General features: G+C 39.9%; 2 protein-coding genes across 2 annotated transcripts in view; one reads left to right on the top strand and one right to left on the bottom strand.

The window, feature by feature from the left end:
• Positions 1-468, bottom strand: part of gak (cyclin G associated kinase) — a 35706-nt gene extending 35238 nt beyond the window's left edge. Inside the window, exon 1 of the mRNA XM_049578195.1 lies at positions 113-468. Coding sequence (XP_049434152.1) covers positions 113-254 — 142 coding nt within the window. The 5' untranslated portion in view covers positions 255-468. The remainder of the gene's footprint in view (positions 1-112) is intronic.
• A 6175-nt stretch (positions 469-6643) lies between these two features.
• aacs (acetoacetyl-CoA synthetase) overlaps positions 6644-22391 on the top strand; it is a 57997-nt gene continuing 42249 nt past the window's right edge. The window contains exons 1-6 of the mRNA XM_049578421.1: positions 6644-6979; positions 9987-10090; positions 11458-11578; positions 12437-12550; positions 20864-20961; positions 22236-22350. Of these exons, the coding sequence (XP_049434378.1) occupies positions 6841-6979; positions 9987-10090; positions 11458-11578; positions 12437-12550; positions 20864-20961; positions 22236-22350 (691 nt within the window). The 5' untranslated portion in view covers positions 6644-6840. The remainder of the gene's footprint in view (positions 6980-9986; positions 10091-11457; positions 11579-12436; positions 12551-20863; positions 20962-22235; positions 22351-22391) is intronic.

Raw genomic sequence — 22391 nt, forward strand, 5'->3', positions numbered from 1 at the left:
GTTACCAGTTGAAGTATGTCACTCATGCTAGCCTGTTAGCTGAGTCAGCTAGCTAGCATGCTTAGCCGCGCAAGACGTTATCAGCATTTTTTGTGAAGGTAGATCATCTCACCTTCCGCGATCACCCTCTTGATCCTCAGTTTCATGTCACCGAGCTCCACGACTTGTCCGACGAAATCATTCTGGTCCCGGCTGGCCGCTCCGGACGAGCCGGGCCCGGCTAGGAAATCCAGCGCCGACTGGAACAGGGACATTTTTTACCCAGCGCCCGGCTTCAGACTCACAGAGGCCGGCTCCAGGTGAAGGAATGAGCGGTCTAATCCCGAGCAGAGAGAAAAATCCACGGTGGTTTACTTTCCTATAACGGCTTATAATCAGGTGATATTATTCTTTCACTGGAAGCAAACATCCTCTTCCTGCTAATAGGCTGACGAGGCCGCCACCATCGTCAGTACTGACTTCCGTGAGGGGTGATGACGTCAGGACACGATTAAGTCATGTGACGCGGAGAAAAACTTACAAAACTAAAAAAGGATGCTCGACTTTTTCTCATGAAGAAAAGTTGGCATGTCGCAACGTGTTCACATCCACGCTGTAACATCAGTACGTGGCTAAACTGAAGGAAAAGGTTGTAGTTTTTTTTATTCGCAGTGAAAGTACTTCAAAATACCCAACATGCACCTGGACGGCAATAAATGACTGGTACATATTGTTCAATGGGCCTAGATGGTAGGTCCACTATGTAGGAAAACATATCATATGCAACTTGCTCTAAAATGTAAAAAGTCAAAAGTCCCGTGACAAGAAATAGGCCAACCTTAAAATCTATATAGCCAACAAAATCCTAAACACAATTATTATAGGATATAATAAAAGTAATAATAAATAAATGTTCATAAATATATTTTATAGATAGGATTTTTTCAGATTTTTTTTCCTGTGTTGGGCATTACCGAGCACTTATGCAGATCTGATTTGTTGTATATATATATATATATATATATATATATATATATATATATATATATATATATATATATTTTACCAGTGAATGAATTTAAAAATAAAAACAAAAACATATATCCATTTTGATTTCAACAGATACTATGGTGTCAAACATGTCTTCACATTACATGAAAGAGCTGTAATCTTAAAACCTATCTTCAGATTCAGACATGGAGGGATAATAGTCTTGTGGTACACAATATCGTGTATTAGTACGCCATCTACTGGACACATACAGTACGTGTCAAGTTTATGTATTTGGTTCAGGGTATCAGATTGACTGAGTTAGGCTAATAACTGTGATAGGATAATAGTCCTGTGAACTTTTATGTACGTTTTTTTGCAAACCTGGTCAACATGTTTCATTTTATAAACAATAAAAAAAATCAATTTAATTTTCAATTTTGCTTATTTAAATATTAAAATATTCCTAGGTGAAAAAATCATTAAGCATTTTCTATACACTGACCCATTTTTGCCATTTACTTTCCTTTAAAATGCCATAAAGGCTAAACAAACACACACACAGACAAAAAGAGTAAAGAAACAAAATGAAGGTACCACATTTTACAGAGAATGAATTAAAGTGGAGTGTGCAAGCAATCCAGTGGGTATTTAAACACACAAACAGTCAGTTTTTTTAAGATTTTTTTTTTTTTTTTTTTTGCATTTGTGTTTTATTAAATAGTGGAGAGAGAAACAGGACAGGCGGGGGAGAGAGAGGAGATATATTCACATAGAAAAACCACATGAAAATAACTAAATAGAATAAAGGAGGCAAGACTCAAGTAAGTAAACCATTCACAAAAAGGGAGGGGAACAGGAGATGCCAAGAGAGTAGTCATTGATTGCAGGCAACAAACACAAACACACACACACAGGCATGGCTGAGGAGTGCAAATGTTGCTTTTTTTTATTTAAAACTTTCCAAGAATTAAGTTTACAACCCGTAACATTACATAACATTACATTACAGAACTGGTCCAGAAAATAAAAATAAAAATAAAAAGAGGCATGATAACGTCAGGTTTGTGTGCATCGATCCGATTCACAAATGTTGCATTTTTATAAAAGAAATCATTAAAGTGTTAACCTGTTTGCCACCATGAGCTCACATGACAACTATAAAAGGCCTGGAGTTGCCATCATGTCATAAGACACGTTGATGATTACATCATTTGGCCACACCTGAAAAGGGAGCAGTTGGTGGACTTATCAACCTGCTGCTGAGGAGCAAAAACTGCAGGTTCACTCTGGGTTGATCTGAGATCCAGACAAAGCAAACAGAGGAATTGGCATCTGTCAATGAGTTAGTGTTAAGTCAGTATGAAATCATCCTTCATATGACACACTTGTGTTGCAATAAACTAAATAATGCTGCAAAATGCAACTTATTACAAAATGTAATGCAGGGATGACAGATTACATGTGTCAGCTACAGATTTTACATCACAGGATCCAAAGAGCAGTCATTGGGAAAGATCTCCACAACGCAACAAAATGACAGATGTGGCTACCGCATGTTACAAAATGTGAATTTTGGCTGGACTGCAGGAGATATGAGCTTATGTGGAGGCAGAGCCTGGATAAACAGATAAAACAGACACAGCGGTGCCTGTGCCAGCAGCTGTGGAAAACAGGGAGCCCATGAGCAATTCTAGCTGCTTTCCTTATTTTTTTAAACATGATTGTGAACCAGATTCAACTCAGCTGTGTGTTTGATAGCAACAACATAACGGAAATAATCACACCCACACATACAATCATACCCAACATCCTTTCCTATGTTTTGGCTGATGCTTTTATCAAGGTCTCACCACAGCCTCTTTGATAGGACATAGTCAAAACATGTGTGGTTAAGAGGTTGATATACCAAATAATAATTCAGAAGACAGTGCGATTTCATCTCACACACATATTTGCTTGGATGTCAGGGTGCAGGTGTGAGATATGAGGCCTCCATTTTTGCAATCTGGACTCTGGTTCCTCGACAGCTTTTAAGGACACTGATACCACATTACAAAACATTATCAGACAGGTTACAACATTCAGGTTTGCCCTGTCTGTGTCTTTCTTGATAGTAGGTTAGTTCATCTGACATATGAGAGATTTTGGCTGGCTCTTCTCTTAGTTTCTGTGTGTGGGTTTTAAAGCCCATGCACACACGGGCTGCTTTTAGGTTGATTAATGTCAATAAATGATATTTCCATTTGCTCTTGGCTACTTACTTTGAATTAAACAGCGCACTGCTTTTGCTATGGTGTCCCTGCAAGACAGAGAGCCTTAAATACTCATTTACACAGTGAGAAAGAACATCGGGTTGTGTTTAAGTGTAAAAAAAAGATGAGTCATTATTGTGAGATTGTCATAAATAGAGTAAGTGAATTATTGACATATGGTAATGCAAATTAAACTAGACTGAAGGACACAGCTTAACTTGTAAAAGAACATTTCCATCATTGATTCGAAGTTGAAATGGCACCACCAGACAGTGAGGAGGGTCCTTCTCCCTCTCTCGCTGATTGGGCACACCCCTAAAACACTCCTACCTCCTCGCCCTCTGATTGGCTCATATGACTCATTTGAGGCGGCAGAAGACAGCTCGCCATTAGTCAAAGGACGCGCCAGTCCAACAGTCATGATCTGCCTCCTGCATAGACCGATGCGTCGGCTGATGTGGAACCAGTGCGCCGAGGACCAATCAAAATCCTTCATTTTGACGGGCAAGTCTGCCGCGTGCATGAGAGACTCCTCCATACAAATCTATTGCGCGTTCGCGTGTGGGGGATGTTCAAGACTACTACGGGATGCAGCTGCAGTCTGTAGGCTATGTGCGGGTTAAATTAAATATTTGTCTAAATAATTCAACGCATCTATTGGCAAGTGGACAATCTTTTATTTTAGAAAGCCATCATGTATATTCTAATGAATGTATGACCAGAATAGGGTTACTATGCTTTTGCAACCATTCAGGAGGCATATTTCAAAGGCAGACAGAAAGAAGTCTTGGAATAGTTTGCATGCATACACCTGTAGATTAGATTAACTATAGATTAGGCTAGATATCATTTAAAGCCTCAATAGAGGAAGTCACCCATGTGAAACCCCCCAGAGAAACAGGTCAGACATGTCACAGCAAATAACATACCAGTGACACACTGCCACAACACCAACAGAGTTCAGTTTGGGAGCCTGTCTGGCCAATAAATGAATATAAATGAATATAAATGAATATAAATGAATATAAATATATATAAATATATATATATTGGCCAGACAGGCTCCCAAACTGAACTCTGTTGGTGTTGTGGCAGTGTGTCACTGGTATGTTATTTGCTGTGACATGTCTGACCTGTTTCTCTGGGGGGTTTCACATGGGTGACTTCCTCTATTGAGGCTTTAAATGATATCTAGCCTAATCTATAGTTAATCTAATCTACAGGTGTATGCATGCAAACTATTCCAAGACTTCTTTCTGTCTGCCTTTGAAATATATATATATATATATATATATATATATATATATATATATATATATATATTCAATGTAACTGATCAGTTATCTTGATCAGTTGATTCATTGGACACTGAAATGTAACTATCAAATAATCATAAATTAGGATCAGAAATACCTCAAGTCCAAGTGCCTCCAACTACACTGAAGTTCAGTACCTTTGTAAATGGTGTGCACTTTTAATTTTTAAAAATATCTTTTTTCTACTAAATATTGGTTATCTCATTATCATACAAATGAATCAGTGGAAATACAAAGTCATAAAGTTCAACAAATCATGATAATATTTGTTGGAATGCAAGGGTCTGGATACATATCTATGATATTTTACTGTCATTCTAGTAACATTTTTGTCAGAATAGCAATGATCTATTCCCATACTCTGGGTATGTGACATTTTAATGGAAAAGGTGAAAATGTTAAAATATGGAACTCATCAAATTATGATAATATTTTGGTAGGGAGCAAGATTTTTCACATCAGTGCTCTCATTCAATCAAACTCTTTACATATCCTAAAATATTCACTTAAGGTCCATTGTGAAGGATTTAATAGCACCTAGCAGGGAGGCTGCAAAACTGAAGCTTCTGCCAACTGCCAAGCATGTAGGAAAACCATGGTGGCCACTGTGAAAACCTGAAAACGTAAAGACAGGAATGGCACTGTAGAGCCAGTGTTTGATCTGTCTGTTCTGGACTACTGTAGAAACAACATGGCAGACTCCGTGGAAGAGGACCCGTGATGCCCTGTGACCCAAAAAGAATTTTCCCTATAGACTTACATTGTGAAAAAGACACATTTTTTGAGCATCACAGTGACTTGTTTCACATCAGGATTTAATCCATTTGGTCTGATAACATTTGGAAAGTCTAGAGGAGCCGCACAGTTGAATAATCTTATCCCCATTCAAGTTAGCGGAGTGCTAAATCAGAGGTAGCTCTCTCGGCTGCTCTCGGCAGCGGAAAGTCTCTAGTGTGCTTGGCCTGTGGACTGCACACTGCAGAAGCAGTGCCAGTAACCCAGGGAATTATATACACGACAGTTAAACCATTTTGGTTTCATGTGCCACTAAGCAATTTTCATAGGAATGGACAGGGCCTCATCTTTGATGCTGTATCCAGGGGTCTCATTTATAAAACACTGCATAGGATCCATACTAAAAATGTACGTAGGTACAAAATCCAAAAAGCCAAAAAATATTAGACAATTTCTACAATCAGGCTTCCACCTCACCATCGGCGTCGCCAAATACCGGTCTCCAAAATGTTCTTATTCATGGGTCAAAGTGTCTCCTGTCAGCTTTTGTGTGGGAAGTGGGGTGCGCCTCTTTCAGTCCTCGTTTTGTATGTACGCAATATTTACAAATAAGACCCCAGGTTTCTTCATAATCCATGACACGCTCCCTATATAGATATAAATGATTTTCATTTTCAGGTGATTATAAACAATCATAAACAAATGAAAACCATATCTGCCAGTAGATGCCCCTAATTCCTACATACTGGACCTTTAATCTTGCATTTAAATGTAAGATTAAGAGTTGAAATATAAATCTTAAAATGCACATATGATTAATAGTGAGCCTACAGCTATCTCAAATTAAGATTGTGGGACAGACTTTTATTAACACTCTCTTGGAAGACCCTTAAAATCAGAAAAACTGTGTTTCAGGCCTCATTTTGTGCGTATGCAATACTTAGAAATGAGACCCCTCATACATCCATGACCTGCTTCCTTTATAGATATAAATGATTTTTATTTTCAGGTGATTTTAAACAAATAAAAACAAAGTTATCAATATAATATAGCCTATCATATCTGCCAATAGATGACTCTAAATCCTACACAATGGACCTTTAATCTTGCATATAAGATTAAGATTAGGAGTTAAAATTTTGATTTTAAAATGTACATATGATTAATAGTGAGCCTACAGCTATCTCAAATTAAGACTGTGGGACAGGCTTTTATTAACACTCTCTTGGGAGACCCTTGAAGTAGACTTTCGTCCTCAGTTAGCTACTGTGTGGGTTATATTGTTTAACAGCATTGAACACAGCGCCTTCTTGAACCCAGCCCGCCCCTTCCACGTCATGACGCCGGGGCGTGGTCTGTCAGTTTTCCTCGGCAGCTCCACGCTTGTCTTTGACAGTGAGCTGAACCTTGCTAGCTGTCGCGCGCTGTAATTCCCCCAGCCATTCACACTAAGCAGCTAGCCGGGTCGGTGAGCTCATTTGACACGAGCAGTCAAACCCAGGGACGGTTAGCTTCAGCACGGGGCTCGCTTTGGTGTGTTAGCCGACACAAGGGACGCGACCAAGATGTCTAAGGACACGGAAGGGAAGAGCGAGAAGATTATGGATATGGAGAGCAAGGTGTTGTGGTACCCGGACTCCAAGAGGAACACACAGATGGACAAGTTCAGGATACAGGTCAACGGGGACTATGGACTTAATCTGGGTGAGTGGAGAGGAGAGGAGAGGAGGGAGGAAAACAGACGAGGAGCCAGACAGGGAAGCTAGTGAGCTTATTAGAAACCTATTGTGTCCCCTCCTGCTATCTGTAGATATGTTGTGTAATTACCTTACGTTACATTACAGACACCCCCGTCTAAAGGTGCTCTGCAGTGCAATGCTTCAATCTGTCTTTGTGTGCAATTTAAAGACACTATTAAAGAGACAGTGAATCAGCATGAACACATCCCTGCAGCTGCAGACTAATACGATTATTAGCAACTATAAATCACCACTCCCTTTGTGATAATAATCAGGTGTTTACAACACTGCAGCTCAGCTTGGCTCTCATGCCTGGATCACTCCCAGCTCCTCACTGAGGACAGCCTCTCTGCAGGGCTGCTGCCAGCCGATGGAAGAGAGCGGCCTATTTCATTTGTGTCTCTGACAGCGTGTAAATTTAAGCCATCAGGGTTGTGGGGGAATGCTGAAAAACCTGATCCATCGGACAGTGAATGGAGACACAGAGAAAGGGAGTTACGTAATTGGGGAGAGATGGGAAGGTATAGATCCATCAGAGTCAGTATCAGTATCAGATGTACTGTATTGATCCCCAGGGGAAATTATGATTGTCACAGTTGCTCCAATGTAAAGAATAGTGGATTATAAGAAGTAAGAATATGAAATAAAGTCTGAAAATATAAAGCAATAAATAAAATAAAGTAGAAATGAAATGTGCATTAAAATAAGAATAAAATGTGCAGTATGCTTCAACACTAGTGCTTGGAAACATTCAAAAAAATTGTGGAAACATTTTTTGGAAATTTGTGAAATGGGCTGCATGATGAGCTGAAACAAAGCACAAATATAAATCAGTTAAAAGCTATACAAAAATATATTTTTGGCAGGTACACAGACGAGGAAAGGTTGTGTTAGGGGAGTTTGTAACACTGGGTGGTACTTGGACTGTGCATGAACTGGGTTTATTTATTTAATTGGGTGGTAAATAGACTGGGGATCATTGTATATTAGTTTTAAATAAATTTTGTAACTTGTTGAAATAATATGTGTCAAAAAAAGAAATATAAGAAAGGGGTATGGACGTATAAGTTGTACTTCTGCCTACTCCTTTTCAGGCACTGTTATCTTTGTCTTTTTTAATTATTTTTGGTTCAAAATAAAGTAATTCATTCATACTTAAGATATAGAAATTGAAATACTAAAATTATAAATATATCGTCACTGTGCCGAGGCTGTAAGTGTGAAAATTCAACCACAGTATAGACATCAGTAGAATAAAACAACAATAGAATTAGAGTAAACATGAGAAATTAAGTTAAGTGCACTGTATGTTGAATTAATATATACATTCAAGAGGTGAAAAATATTTCACAGATGAATAAGTGCAACAAATATTGTGGAAGTTGAATTACTGCACCTATGAGATGATTATGAATTATAAATGCAGTAGGTTAAAAAGTCCAAATGCCAGTCTATTGACTCAGAGCGGCTGACACTCTGAGGGAGGAGTTGTACAGGTTTGACTTCCTGCGCTCTGTGGAGCATCATGGGGAAATGAGTCTGTCACTAAATGTGCTCCTGTGTTTGACCAGCACATCATGGAGTGGGCGGGAGACATTGTCCAAGATGACAGGTATCTTAAACAGCATCCTGCTCTGTGACTCTGTTGCTCCACCTCCATGACGTTACTGGCCTTGTGAATCAGTTTATTGGGTCTGTTGACGTCTGCTACCCTCACCCTGCTGCCCCAGCACACAACAGCAGCAACAGCTATGGCAGATGTGTGAAAAATTAATATGGCAGAAATGGATTTGAACATCTGTGTTATTTTTTTTCCCAGGCATATTACAGTATGTATTGGGTAGGTTAGCTATCAAAGCAGCTGACACAGGGGACAAGTTTTCCTTTAAATCAGTTAGTCAGGACAGGTTGCAAAATAAATTCCAGTTTGTTAAGCTTTAGTGTAGGGGTGGGGGAAAAGCGATATTTTTTGTGTGGCAATATCGTATCGTCACACAGACACCAAGTATTTTTTTTTTTTATTATATCCTCCTGAGACCCTGTGTCCTCATATGAGGACATCACATTTTGGGGTTACTTGACCTTATACTTCATTCTACTTAACTTAGACCTGTTGTCCCCATTCGTGGACACTTTTTTGTGCCATCTAGTGGTAGTAAGAGCACAATACACTAAATCATGTAAAAACAAGATGGCCGCCATCTCTGCCAAGTCGATCTGTGGCCGATCACGTCATAAAAGTCGCCAAGGTCCGAAACCTGATCACATTTTATGGTTGAAACCTTTTTATTTATGATTAATAATGTTTGTAGTTTGATATGACAACACATTTGACCAATTCTAGCAACAGTGACAACTTAAGACGCTGTTAATTAGGAAGTACTCATTTGAAGACATTGGGACTTTATTATCATTGACAGTGTTTAGTTTTTTATACTTATCAGGTCCTACTCATTCCAAATAGCTAGAAATTAAAAATGCATACCACACAAAAGTTCAGGTGTCAGGAGGACATAAATTATTGATATTAAAAATACAAATTAAACATTACGTAGTCTGCTAGAATAATATAATTACTTGCTTTTCCAGGTTACTAGATTGATTTTGCTGCAATAAAATGACTGTAGTGAGATAAACAGGCTAACTATTTTATTTTATTTGATAAAACTGTTGATGCTGGAAAAGTTTTCCTTTGGGGACACAATTTGCCACTGAAAAAAGGTTATATATTGCAATATATTTTATCACAATACTCAGCATATAGCAACACCACACATCGCAATAATATTGTATCGTGATAATATCATATGGTGGGGCCTCTGGGGATTCCCACCCCTACTTAAGAGGTACTTCTGCTGATCATTTCTCATGTTTAATCACCTGTTGCACCTTTTATATGATGTGTTTGAGCTGAAAGTCACACCAGAAAGTTGTTGTACATCTGTAGTAATCATTGCTTCGTCATCCTCTAGTCAACTACAATGACCTGTACCAGTGGTCGGTGGACAACTACCCAGATTTCTGGGCAGAGGTGTGGCGCTTCTGTGGAGTCGTCAGCTCCAAAGCATATGAAGAGGTGAGTCTGCTGTATCCTGGAGGAGAATGACTCTGATGGCAGCCTGAAATTTCATGGCCGGTTTCACTTTCACTGAACATATCATGATACACATAAAAACAAAATAATTTTTGGGAGTAGCATATTGCCAGCAAATTACTTTTTCAGTTCTGAATTGGTGTGCAGAGTAGAGAAACGTCTCATTAAGATTCACTGAATCGCTAACATTACACTTGTAGCTTTTTTTATGGTGGTAATTTTCAACTTTTCCCGTCTGGTGCATTCTTATGGTTCCTCCTTTACTGTCCCTTTATGTAACACTGATACAAAATACCACATTGATTTGCACACATGTTATCTGCGTTGCCACATACCAACCCTTAAACTATCTGGAATAACTTGTTTGTGGTTACATGATGGAGTGCAACGCCTCGATAGGCTTTGTATCCACTGTGTGCATTAATTGTACATTATAGTTACGTCCTGTTGTCCTGCTCCTGTGGCTTTCCAGCCAACAAGCACTTTGGTTCCTGATTGTAAATCCAGCTACCTATACCTTCTAATTCATGAGTGCTGTGGTTTAGAGTCTATAATAGTGAATGAGGCCCATTAAAGTGTAAATATTAGGAAATAATGTTATTGTTATGCCATGATTTGATGAGTAGTCTTTGTTGGTCATTATTTTTTATGGCACGGCTGTAATCTGATATGATTCATCCTTCAGAAGAAGTTAATTCAAAGCCGCTTAAACCTTTGTCAAGAAGCATTTTTGAATAAGAACATAAGAATTGCACTTATTTTATTAAGGCAACAGTAAAAGGCCATTTCGAAAATGGAGGTGACGCTGATTTTAAATGATCTTATTTTTTGTATTCATTGTTTATTGTACTCCAGGATATAGCCAACTAGGTGGGCGTGTGAGGTAATAAATAGTGTCTGAACTTTAAGGCACTGTGCCATGTGGTTAACACATCCTGTTTGTACACGTAGCTAACACCTTCCACGTCACATATAATTTATTTTAGTGTACATTGTGTCACCCACTCAACCTGTTCTTGGATGGAAGACAGGGAGACAAACAACTACTCAATCAAACATATTGTAGTGAGCTCAGTTATTAAATCCCAGTGTTGCTGTGGATTCTATGACAAATCGTATGTCTTACTCTTTTTGTTTTAAGCTACACACAGTCACACAATCAGCTGTTGCAGTGGCACATGCTTGATTACTGTGTAAACTTGAGCGCTTTTATCTCGCAGTCCCATTTATGGACTTAATTCTGTGCCAGCAACAACAACCAAAGCATCAAAAGGTTTGGTCTCAGTCAATGACAATGCCGTGTCTCTCCGGTGCGTGCTCTCTGTGTGTGTTCTGTGGGTGTATCCTAGGTGGTGGACGTAACCAAACGGATCTCGGATGTTCCAGAGTGGTTTAAAGGAGCTCGGCTCAACTACGCTGAGAACTTGCTCAAACATGCCGACCAGGACAAAGTAGCTCTCTATGCTGCGAGTAAGTAAATAAAGGATGACTGATTAAAAACAATGCAGAAATGTATCTGACACAGTGCTGCACCTTGAATGTTGGGTTCATTGATCTCTATGAGAGATCAATAAAGCCAACAGTGTTAATTCCATGCATAGAGCAAAAAATCAAGGAATACAGCACTCAATTTTTGTTTTATTCTGCTTCAGAAAACACATTTACACACTCAAATCACGCAGGGCAAGATGGAGGTTTCAGCCTCCCAGTTTACCCGCAGTTGCACAGATTGTTTACTCTTTGTTTTTTTCTGCATCTTCACAGTTTATATTTTGAAAATAAACCAAGCAGAACGAAAGTTACAAAGACATCAAAGAACAGAGGTTGCATTCGTGGCGAGTGCAAAGCTGCATACGTCACCTTGTGAATAGCTTAACTGCTGCTCCCTCCTCTATCTCTGAGGACTGTCACATACTAATAGATAGGCCCTTTATCACGGCCCCATCTGTGTGTGCGCATGAGGGAGAGTGGGCTTGTGCGCATTCGCATCCATAGTGTGCGCACGACCTTCTGCAGGAGCTGTAATGTAATTATGAGAGGACCCATTGGTCACGATGCTGTGGAGCCTCTTTCAATGTCAGTAAACTATTACTTAGGGAGACAAAGTGGACTGTTCCTGTCTGTGGCTCTGTCTTGCCACACTATCATTCTCTGTTTATGTCTGCCTCCCTGGTTTTCTTCTCCTGTGCTTTGGATTTTAATGTCAGGGGTTTGATTGGCATTTAAACCAAGTGGTACACCAACCATTTAAAATATATGGAAGTGTTTTGTTTAGATGTACATATTGATCTCTGTTTCTGTGTCTTACTTTCTCTTTGTGTCCACTAGCGGAGGCAAATGATGAGATTGTGAAGGTGACGTTTGGGGAGCTGAGGCGCGATGTGGCGCTGTTTGCTGCCGCCATGAGGAAGATGGGCGTCCAGACTGGAGACAGGGTCGTAGGTGAGTCTCACTGGTGGAAAATGAGACACAGTATGGGGAGAATGGCATCTGCATTTTATATAACTTTCCTGTCATCCAAGTGATGGTTGATTACCAACCACATTAGTTGGTAGATTAGTAGCTCTCCTCCTGACTTATTTCTTACCCCATCCTTTTTATCTTCCAGTGTTTTTCATCTTCTTCCTTCTTCTTTATTTCAAACATGTTGCATCATGAGTTGAACATGGCCTCATCTGCTGTAACTCTGTGGGTGTGTTTGTGCTCACTGCTAAGGAGGCCTGGCTGTCTTGGCACAGGCTGCGTCTCTCTCTGAAAGTCACTATTTATTTTCTCAAAGTTCATATTTGTACAGGCAGGAATGGCTGAGGGTGCATATTTCTCCACACAGCCCCACTGCACACTACATTCATCCAGAGCTACACATCTATATCTGCAAACTAAACAGTGTAAGCTGCCATTGTGGCTTTAAAGTAAGTCATATATATTTCCCCACCTCAATTTGTGATCGGTACTTTTTTTTAAAAAAAAAAAAAACAATTCAAGTGTCAAAGGCTTTTAAGAGCTTATCTGTTTTACCTGCTGAGCTTGTTGCCACATCACTGGCTGTGAAAATACACACTGTGCTGTTAGAGTTTGGTTACTTTAAGGTTGTCAAACAAAAGTGTGTCAGACTGCTGAACTGAACCATTTGTTGACCAGACTCCTTGAAGAAAGGAAAAAGGATGTTTGGTGGCATTAAGAGGATTTTTTTTATCTCAAAATACACACCCATGCATACATACACAGGGTTCAACGCTAAGGTTTTTTTTCACTTGCCCAGTCGGGCAAGTTGGTTAGAGATCTACTTGCCCGAAGTCAGTTTTTACTTGCCCTATAAAAATTGTTTAATTTAAGCGGCTATCAAATAACAAAGACTGCAGTTATTTTTAAGTTATGTAATCTTTATTCACACTGTATTTATTAATTAAAACAACATATGTCATGTATTGTAGCTTAATTCCTACACAAAAATGACAGTGTCAGGGCTTAAAGTGAAAAATTTTTCCATCGTTCTCCGTCAACAATTTTGTGCCCTACTTGAGCTATGCCCACCTCTATTTATTTTTCACCCCTCTCTCCAGTTCTGCTGTATTAACACCGGGTTTAATATATTTTGCTTCCATCTCTCTGCCCTGCTCTACTGTACTTCAACGCTACTTAGCTCTCTCTCTACTCTACCAGTAGACTACCACATCCACCTGTTGCACAAAATGCACACAGCAGTGTTTCCCCTAGGATGGAGTTGTAGCAGCGGAGGTGAAGCACACGCATGAAAAATAATTTTCACATGTGTGAAACTTTTTTGTATGCTTGCAAAGCACAGCCTGCTGGGATGTTTCTATGTATCTACTGGCACCAGAAGGGCTCTTTAGGACTAAGTACATACAGTACATGTGTGCACAGTAATGAGCAGGTGAAATGTCTGTCTAGCTTACATATGAGGTGTCTCAAGATTTAGGAACATACAATTTTATTGAATATAATAAAGTAAAAAGTCACTTGACATGCTGCTGTTTTGTGCTATGACCTATTTAAGTGTTGGAAGTTGTTATTTACGTGACAACGCCTGAACGCAACACAAGCTCAGCATGAGTGCCGTGCTGAGCTGCTGTGCGAGCAGCGTGTTTGTCTGTGCGTAACAGCAGTCTGTTGGTTATTTATACACTGTCCATTTCAATAACTTTGTCAGCTGACAAACTGCACCGGGCTCGGGGTCAGGTTTGGTCAGGAAAATGCAGCCCGAGCCGCTCTAGTGTGCTCACCTGTGTGTGTGGCGGAACTCCGCCATGCGCGATACAGAGAGCAGAAGAGAATTGTTAACGCGTGACCATGTAGAGACAGAAATGACACGATGAATAGTATATTGTTATGTTATTATATGAAGTGTCCGTCGTGCAAAATAATATCAATGGGGGCTGTGGGCAGGACATTGTTACACAGCTGTGCCTGTGACTTCAGGCAGAGAGACCGCTGCATCAGAGCCGAAGGAGCACGTTTTAAAATACATTTATTTTATCAATTAGTTATTAACTTTTACTATTTTTAGCAACTTGCCCGATTGGGCAAGTGAGTTGTTAGTTTACATGCCCGACCGTGAGTTTTACTTGCCCCGGGCAATCGGGCAATCCTTATTGTTGAGCCCTGATACATAACTATACAAGAGCAGATTGTTTTATTCAGCTACAATAAGGACTCCGACCCAGGGGCGTAAATATAGACAGTGCAGGCAGTGTGGTTGCGCTAGGGCCCATGGGAGGAGGGGGCCCACAGAGAGAGCAGGCCCTCAAACAGCATGTTTGAGAGAGTTGCGCTGATGATTGCTGGGGCCCTTTCTAACTATCATACGCCACTGCTCTGACCCTTGTGTCAGTCAAAATCATGGGTGTCAGAAGCCTCCACAGTTTGCTGTTGGGTAAATTTGGTGTGAAATAGTGTGAGCATAAATCCAGTCTGCTTGTCGTACTGCAGACAGTTCCTTTATCAGTAGTAGCCGTTTACAAGAACCAAGAAAGTGTAATGCAATAAGTTGTGTCTTAGAATTTAGATTTTTCACGAAGCAGTTTGTTCATACACTGCCTGTACATTGTGTTAATTTAGGATACAGCAGTGTGTGTGATTGTCCAACTGCACTGAGTCTCATCCATCACTGTCTCTGTTTCATTCTCTGTTTTGTGCTACATTTCCAGCCGTGACGCTGCATTGTTTATTGAGCTGTTTGTGCTGTGTCAGTATCAGGGGCTTCAGTTTCACAGCTGTTGTCAAATAGTAGCATCAGATGCCCAAAGTTTTCACTCTTTGAAACAGCTTCTGTTTCTGCTCAAGTTGGATTCAGCACATCCTATACAAGCCTTTTTATGACAAACTTTTTTTTGTGTGTGGATAAAGATGACAAAGAGCAGGCACAATAATTCAGAGGTTACTAAAAATGCTTATGGATTCTTTTTAATTTGAGCTAGAGAAAATTGATGAGGAAAAGGACATTTTAATTCCCACGCCTATACACATTCAAAAAGTTTCCTGCTTTATTTTGAAGCAGCAATGTGGCTGAAGTCTATGGCTGCTGTTCAGGAGCTCATATTGACCTACTTTGTGCAGGAACAACCACTGTGTGTAAAGTTCCTGCGTGTGTGTGTGTGTGGGCTCAGAGGAAAGATGGATATTGCGGTAGGGAATTCCATTAGCTAAATGACTTAAGCTCTGTGGGAATCTCATTACAAAGACTGGTGGGATGGACAGAAATGGAGAGGGAGCTACAGAAACACAGACAGAGAGACACCAGCTACTTTGTGCCTCCCTTCTCCAGTCTCCCTATTCCTTTGACGTATCAAACACAAATCTGTGTGTGTGTGTGTTTTGAATGTGTTGGCTCGCTGTTGTGCCCTAGAGATCGAGATGTCCTTGTCCCCAGGTTGTTACTGGAATGTCTTGTCAGTGTCTCTAATCCAGGAGATATATGAGCACTTAGCTGATGAGGCCAACCAAGCTTTATGGCAGGAAAAGAGCCAACCCAGCACACACACACACTCACACATACACATGTCCCCTTTGTACGCTTTTAGATCCATTGCTCATCTCCTTGGTCCTCATCATCTTGAACATCACCCTCCACCCTGTTATGAAGCTTGTTTGTAGCCTACACTCCCACTGTTCCTCCACTGGGAATGCATGTTTTTTATATTATGTGTCATTATAAACACACATTGTGCAACCACAGTCTGTAACTATTGAGTAATAAGTATGTGGAGTCAACAGTATAAAACAGAACTGTAGCAGCATTATAAAGTAAAATAATATCTTAACAAACGAAACAAATATGGTTTCCATTTTAGAAATTGCACCACTGGTGTTTCAACACAAGCTGAACAGTTGAAACTTAAGGCGATTGTTCACCAGCAGGACACATTTTGCTGTCGCACACACTTCCCGTACATTGAATAGATGTAGAATTAAGCAGAAGGTGGGCAGTGGTTTTTAGAACGACCAAGGGGCATTGTTAGGCAGAATGCAGAGTGTTATCAAGTGGCTTATTGTTTTTAGAAAATGGTTACCACATTTACCTGGCAGTATTTCATAATATAAAGAAACGGCAACAAAAAATTCAATCATTGCTTGATAACAAATAATCATTCATCCATCAAGCGATGTAGCTCTTTGGATGATTGCCAAACTTCATATACATGCAGTGAAAATTGCTGGCTGCTTTACAAATGTATGGAGCCAAAGAAGTTCACCCCCCTGGGCTTTAACACACATTGAGCATGGCCTAAGTTCAAGCAGGATGTTGTGCTCAGCTCACATCCCAGCTACATCTCAAACAGTTAATCAACTGATGGAGCAGCTGATTGATGGAAAGGAGTCAGCTGATAGATCACATGATTCCTGTCTATGCAACCAATTGGTGAATCTCATTCAGGGTGCCCTATATAAACTGCTCTGGCCTGTCTACTGTTGCTGCTTCCTCTGCAGGCTGCTTTCCAACCTGCCTCCACCCCAGCTCCTCCTTTTCATGCTGTGTCTGACTTATCAATGTAATTTCTGATTGTCGCTGATGCTAACTCAGTTCTGTGCGTGGGGGGGTGGGGGGTGGGGTGTTGGGGGTCTTTGCTGCTGCTGTAGGTGCATGGAAGGGCAAGGAGGTTTGCTTTCCTTATCTCAGGCTTTCCTCATTTGCGCATGGAAGGGCAGGGAGGTGTGCTTTCTCTCCCTGAAGGATTTCCACATACGCGTGTAGAAGAGACTTTCTGTGTAGGTCTTAGGAAAGGCAGAGGCCCCAGAACAGAGCCATACCACCAAATATAATACTTTTAATGGAAATAAAGTTTTCTTTGACTAAAGTGATCCTGACTGAACTCAAGGTTAGTTCTCATCATGTTGAACTTACATTATAACCACATATCAATCACAGTCTGCAACTTTTATGCTCACTCTCCCTGAGCTGTTGTCACTTGTGGGGCTACACTGTTAACAGAAATGATACTGTGAACAATGGACAACACATAGCTAATGATAAGTTAGCAGGTAGGTTACAAATAAAGACCTGCAAGCTAGCTAAAGTTACATTGGTAACTTATTGTATATCGCTAGTGTAGTTTGTCTGCTTTGGTTGGAGATTAAAGGCTGGTGGATTGGGCAGCAGAAATGTCAGGTGTTTCTCCATCAAAGCAACAGGACATAGTATATTCCCTGGTTCCTCAAACATGAATCCCCGTAGGCTCACCTTGGTTCTTTTTTAGTGTATTTGTGTTTTATTTTTAAACATTCATTAAATGAAAAGGTTTTAAAAAGCGTTAAATGTAAGTGTCTGATACCTGGAGACGCCCTGTGTATGTATTTTTAAATGTGGCCATGGTAGCAGGAAACAGTGTCATTCAAATCATTATTGTCATAAGTATCAATCACAGTTGCTTTTATGACAGGATGCACTTCACTGACATTTAAAAGACAACCTCAGCCGACTCCGCCCAGGGTTTTTTTTCAGGTGACTAAGAAATCGGTAGTGACAACAATCTTATCAGGTTATACTGCAACACCTCATCGCTGAACTTGGACCAAGACTGAAATACCAGATAGGCTGCTGGGATTGTCAGTTGTAGCCGTGTTAGCTCAACATTGCTACCATTGGTGGTATAACTCTAGTTAAGACACTTGTTAAGTCTATTCTCCTCTCCTTAACTTTCCTGACTTAATTCTTGTAGTATTACCAAACCAACTAGATGGTGGTGATGTGTCAACAAATTGCCCATAAGGGAAGCGAAGTAGAAAACAATGCATGATCTGATGATAAAAAAAAAAAAAATAGCATTGCATTAGTTTTATGAGGAAGAAAAGGCACACAAAGATAAACATTATATGTTTGGTGATGAACACTGACTATAAACATAAATGTTTGTAATGAAACTCCACAGGGCATCTTTAAAAAGTTTTTGTGCAACATCTTAATTGATTTTATAATCGTTTAAACAGCTTGGTACAATTAAAGTTTACCACAGAGCAGCTTCCCAGTGGTTAAGGGCTTTCCCTCGGGGTGTGTTCACAGAAATTGTAGAGGAAGGATTCATGTTACACAAGTGTTTTTCTCAGCTGATTTGGAACCAAAGGTCCAGAGGTCATACTCTTAATTCTGTAACCATTTATCCAGTTACTGCTCAAGCAGAAATTTTAATTGGACGAATCCAACAATGTCATTTTTCTACATCTTTTTGTACTTTTTAAGTCCTTGAAATTAATAACTGTTTCTTAAATTATAGGATAAGAAAACAGTAGCCAAATGTAGGAACCATAGCCCTGTGGTGATGCGTTTTATTATGAAACCATGAAGAAGTGGTGTCACACCAAAGTATCTGTTTGTGTCCTGAAGGGCAAGTTAATTTCCATTCAGTGGTTATCAGCAACCCGGAAACCTGAAGTTTTATAGCAGTATACATGATTAATCAGATAGGAACGGCAGTGTGTTGCTTTGCCGTGTAAGTTGTTACACGTCATTCATAACAGCAGCCACGGAGGCAGTCGGGCAAGGTGTTGTAGTAAGATTATGATCCATGACGCTATTTGTCTTGGTCCACCGTGAGAGGATAATAATTTATGAGGGCGCCTGCAGAGCCGGAGTGGCAGGATGGTGATCTGTCAGCCTGAGATGTCATCCAGCAGGCATCAGCTTCCTGGTTACGACAGGAGTCAGCATAGAAACCAATAAAACCCTGATTAGTCATGATTTATAGGAGGTGACAGTATGGCTGACGTGTGCCTGTGACCAGTCAGAGTGCTCTGCTGGAGCCAGCAGCTGTATTATTGTTGTATCATCTTAGATTAGATTCACGTTATCAACCAAACAGCCCAGGGCTCATGTGTTGAGCCTGGTTAACCCATTGTTTTTACTTCATGTCATTTATTTTAGCCATGATAGACTATTTTCTCCTTTCCCATTTGAATACCATTTATTTAATTTGGTGCAGCTTTGACATCAGGCATCTGGGATAAAAGGTACAGTAAGCAAACTCTCTGAATACGAGGAACAGAACAGTCTTTCCTGGCTGAAATTAACATGGGAAGGCATTAGCAGATTTCAGTGTTGTGCATTTGTGTTCTGTACTCTTCATTTTCTGTGTAGTGGTGCAGTTGCCAATATCTCTCCCTCTCTTTACCTCTGATTGACTCTGCCCATGTGAAAAGACTTGCATTGTCCTTGGGCCCCATTTCCTATATTGATCCAGGAATACATCACAGCAAGACAGCGGTTATGATCTCAGCCCTGCTTGTTAAGAATGAAATATTCTCACTGCTCTGGTTGGTATGCATCACCTCTTTCCCTCCTGCCCTCTTTTTACATTCTCATTTTTCCCCTCCCCTTCCCCTTTTATCCAAATTGTTTTTGCTCAGTATCTTCTATCTCTCCCTCCTCCCTCCTGTTCTCTTTGTATACTTCCACTATTCTCTCAGTGGGGTAACCTACTGTGTGATATAAGATAGAGACTACATGACTAATCCAGCTGCTCTTATTTTACTGCTGCCAGATGTCACATAACCTAAATGACTTAAAGGTCCCATATAATACTCATTTTCAGGTCCATGCTTTAATACTTATACCATATTTTGGGTTTCTACTAGAGCATGTTTACATGTGTTAATATTAAAATATACATTTATATATATTTTCCCATACAGTCTGCCTGAATATAGCTGTATTCACTCTCTGTCTGAGATGCTCCATTTTATTGCCTGTCTCTTTAAGCCCCCTACCAAAAAAGCCCAGCCTGCTCTGATTGGTCATTGTTTCCACTCTTCCACATCTGTGGTCTTGGCGTCTCTGTGCCAGCATTGTAGCCAGATCATGACTGTTACAGCACTGTAGCTGCATTTTCTACCCTTATATAGTTAAGTTGTGATATCACAAGTCCATGGAAGTCCTGACAGCTTGCTTGAAGGCACAGTCTCTAAATACGGACTGTTTGCATTTCTCTGTGGATTTAATGTTTTGATTCTTTAACATAATTTGTGTAGCACCTTAACTGCTTTATAATAAAAAAGACTTGGAAATTTAACTTTTTATAATGTGGGACTTTTAAAATCAAACATGGAATAATTCCTGATAGTTCTTATTTCTTGGTATTTCTTCTGCTATAATGTGTTTTATTTCTGTACATTCTGAATAAACCATATTTTTCTATGCTGTATTTTATCCTACAAGTCAAGATTCTTGGCACATATGATGCCATCAGATTCATAATGCCAGATCACTGCTTAAACTTAATGTTTTCCTCCTCTCTCCCCCTTTAGGCTACCTGCCCAATGGTATCCATGCATTGGAGGCTATGTTAGCAGCAGCCAGCATCGGAGCCATTTGGAGCTCCACGTCGGTCGACTTTGGAGTCAACGTAAGGATTGGGTTGCACTGTTTGTGGCCCATATTTCTGTATTTACATATGTTTAATTTATAGGTTTTTCTTCCATATTGGCTTTAAGTGGTGGAGGTGTTTTTAAATATTAAGATTTAGTTCAAATGCATGTGTTTGGGAAGTATTGAGTATATGACTGGACAAATGAGACTTGGATTAAAGTGCACGAGTTGTGTGAGAGTATGTAAACGGATTTTTTGGTATAGTTTGGCTGTTGTTAAACACGGACCCCTATGACTTTAATTCAGCAGAAATTTTCTCAGTTTCTGGAGTCTTCTTTTACCATGAAGGCATGCGAGAAAAAATTGGTTTTCTTTGCAAATTAAATGTAACGTGGAGTGAGTTATTGATATACAAATGATCATTTTCTGGGTGTACTATTCCTTTAATCTCAAGTTTATTTTCCACCGATACATAAACTAAACCAAATCTACTGAATCTGCTGGTTTAGAGTCACATTACATGTCTTTTTTGTGGACTCTAAAGCACCTGTCAGTGCTAGAAAAGCACACATTTTGAGTACTAGTGTCAGAGTGGCTTTATCTCTTAATCCTGGCAGAGCTCATGCCTCCATCTACAATGCTGAGCTGTACTGGGTTAGTGGGCTTTAACCTATTGTTATAGGCGATACATGATTGTGGCAGAACAGACTCACATATGCACATAAAAAAAGGCATAAAGAGGAGAAGGAGAGTTACATCTGGCAGTCAAAAATGTGTGGAAAAAATGTGAGTGAGTGAGAGTGTAAATAACTCCTACAGCAGCTCTGTCCTCAATGGTGCTCTTGTCTTCCTGGTCTCTGCTCTTGTTTCTGGTGTGCTGCTTCCCCCTCTGGCAGACCAGAGAACTACACTTACACTTACTTACAATATGAAAGTGTTTTCACCCTTAGTGGGAAATTATTTGACATGATATTTGATATTTTTATTGTTCATGCTTTAAATTGTTAGACATTTACAATGTAGAGGGTTAATTTGCAGGTCTTCATTAAATTCCTCACACATCTTCTCCATCTGAATCACATTGTTCTCAGTCATTGCTCCTTCATTCTCTGCTTACACTTATATGCTCCTGCTCTCTAATGGTGTCTGTACTTAAGGAGAAATTATGTTGAATGCAAGATTAAGTAGTTGAATTCAAGGCATATGTTTACAGCTCTTACTGCAGTAATTGATGGATTTCATTTTGCTGTGCTTACTCAAGTGTTCTCAGTTTCCATTTTAACCCTCTCTGTCTCTTTTTTTTTGTTACAGGGTGTTCTTGACAGGTTTTCTCAAATCCAGCCCAAGCTGATCTTCTCTGTTGCTGCTGTGGTTTACAACGGCAAAACACATGACCACATGGAAAAGCTGACCAGTGTTGTCAAAGGTTGGCTCCCACAAAATCTCTGATTATGTATTTTTACATGT

Source organism: Epinephelus fuscoguttatus, linkage group LG6, assembly GCF_011397635.1.
Source record: "Epinephelus fuscoguttatus linkage group LG6, E.fuscoguttatus.final_Chr_v1".
In the NCBI taxonomy this organism is placed as follows: domain Eukaryota; kingdom Metazoa; phylum Chordata; class Actinopteri; order Perciformes; family Serranidae; genus Epinephelus; species Epinephelus fuscoguttatus.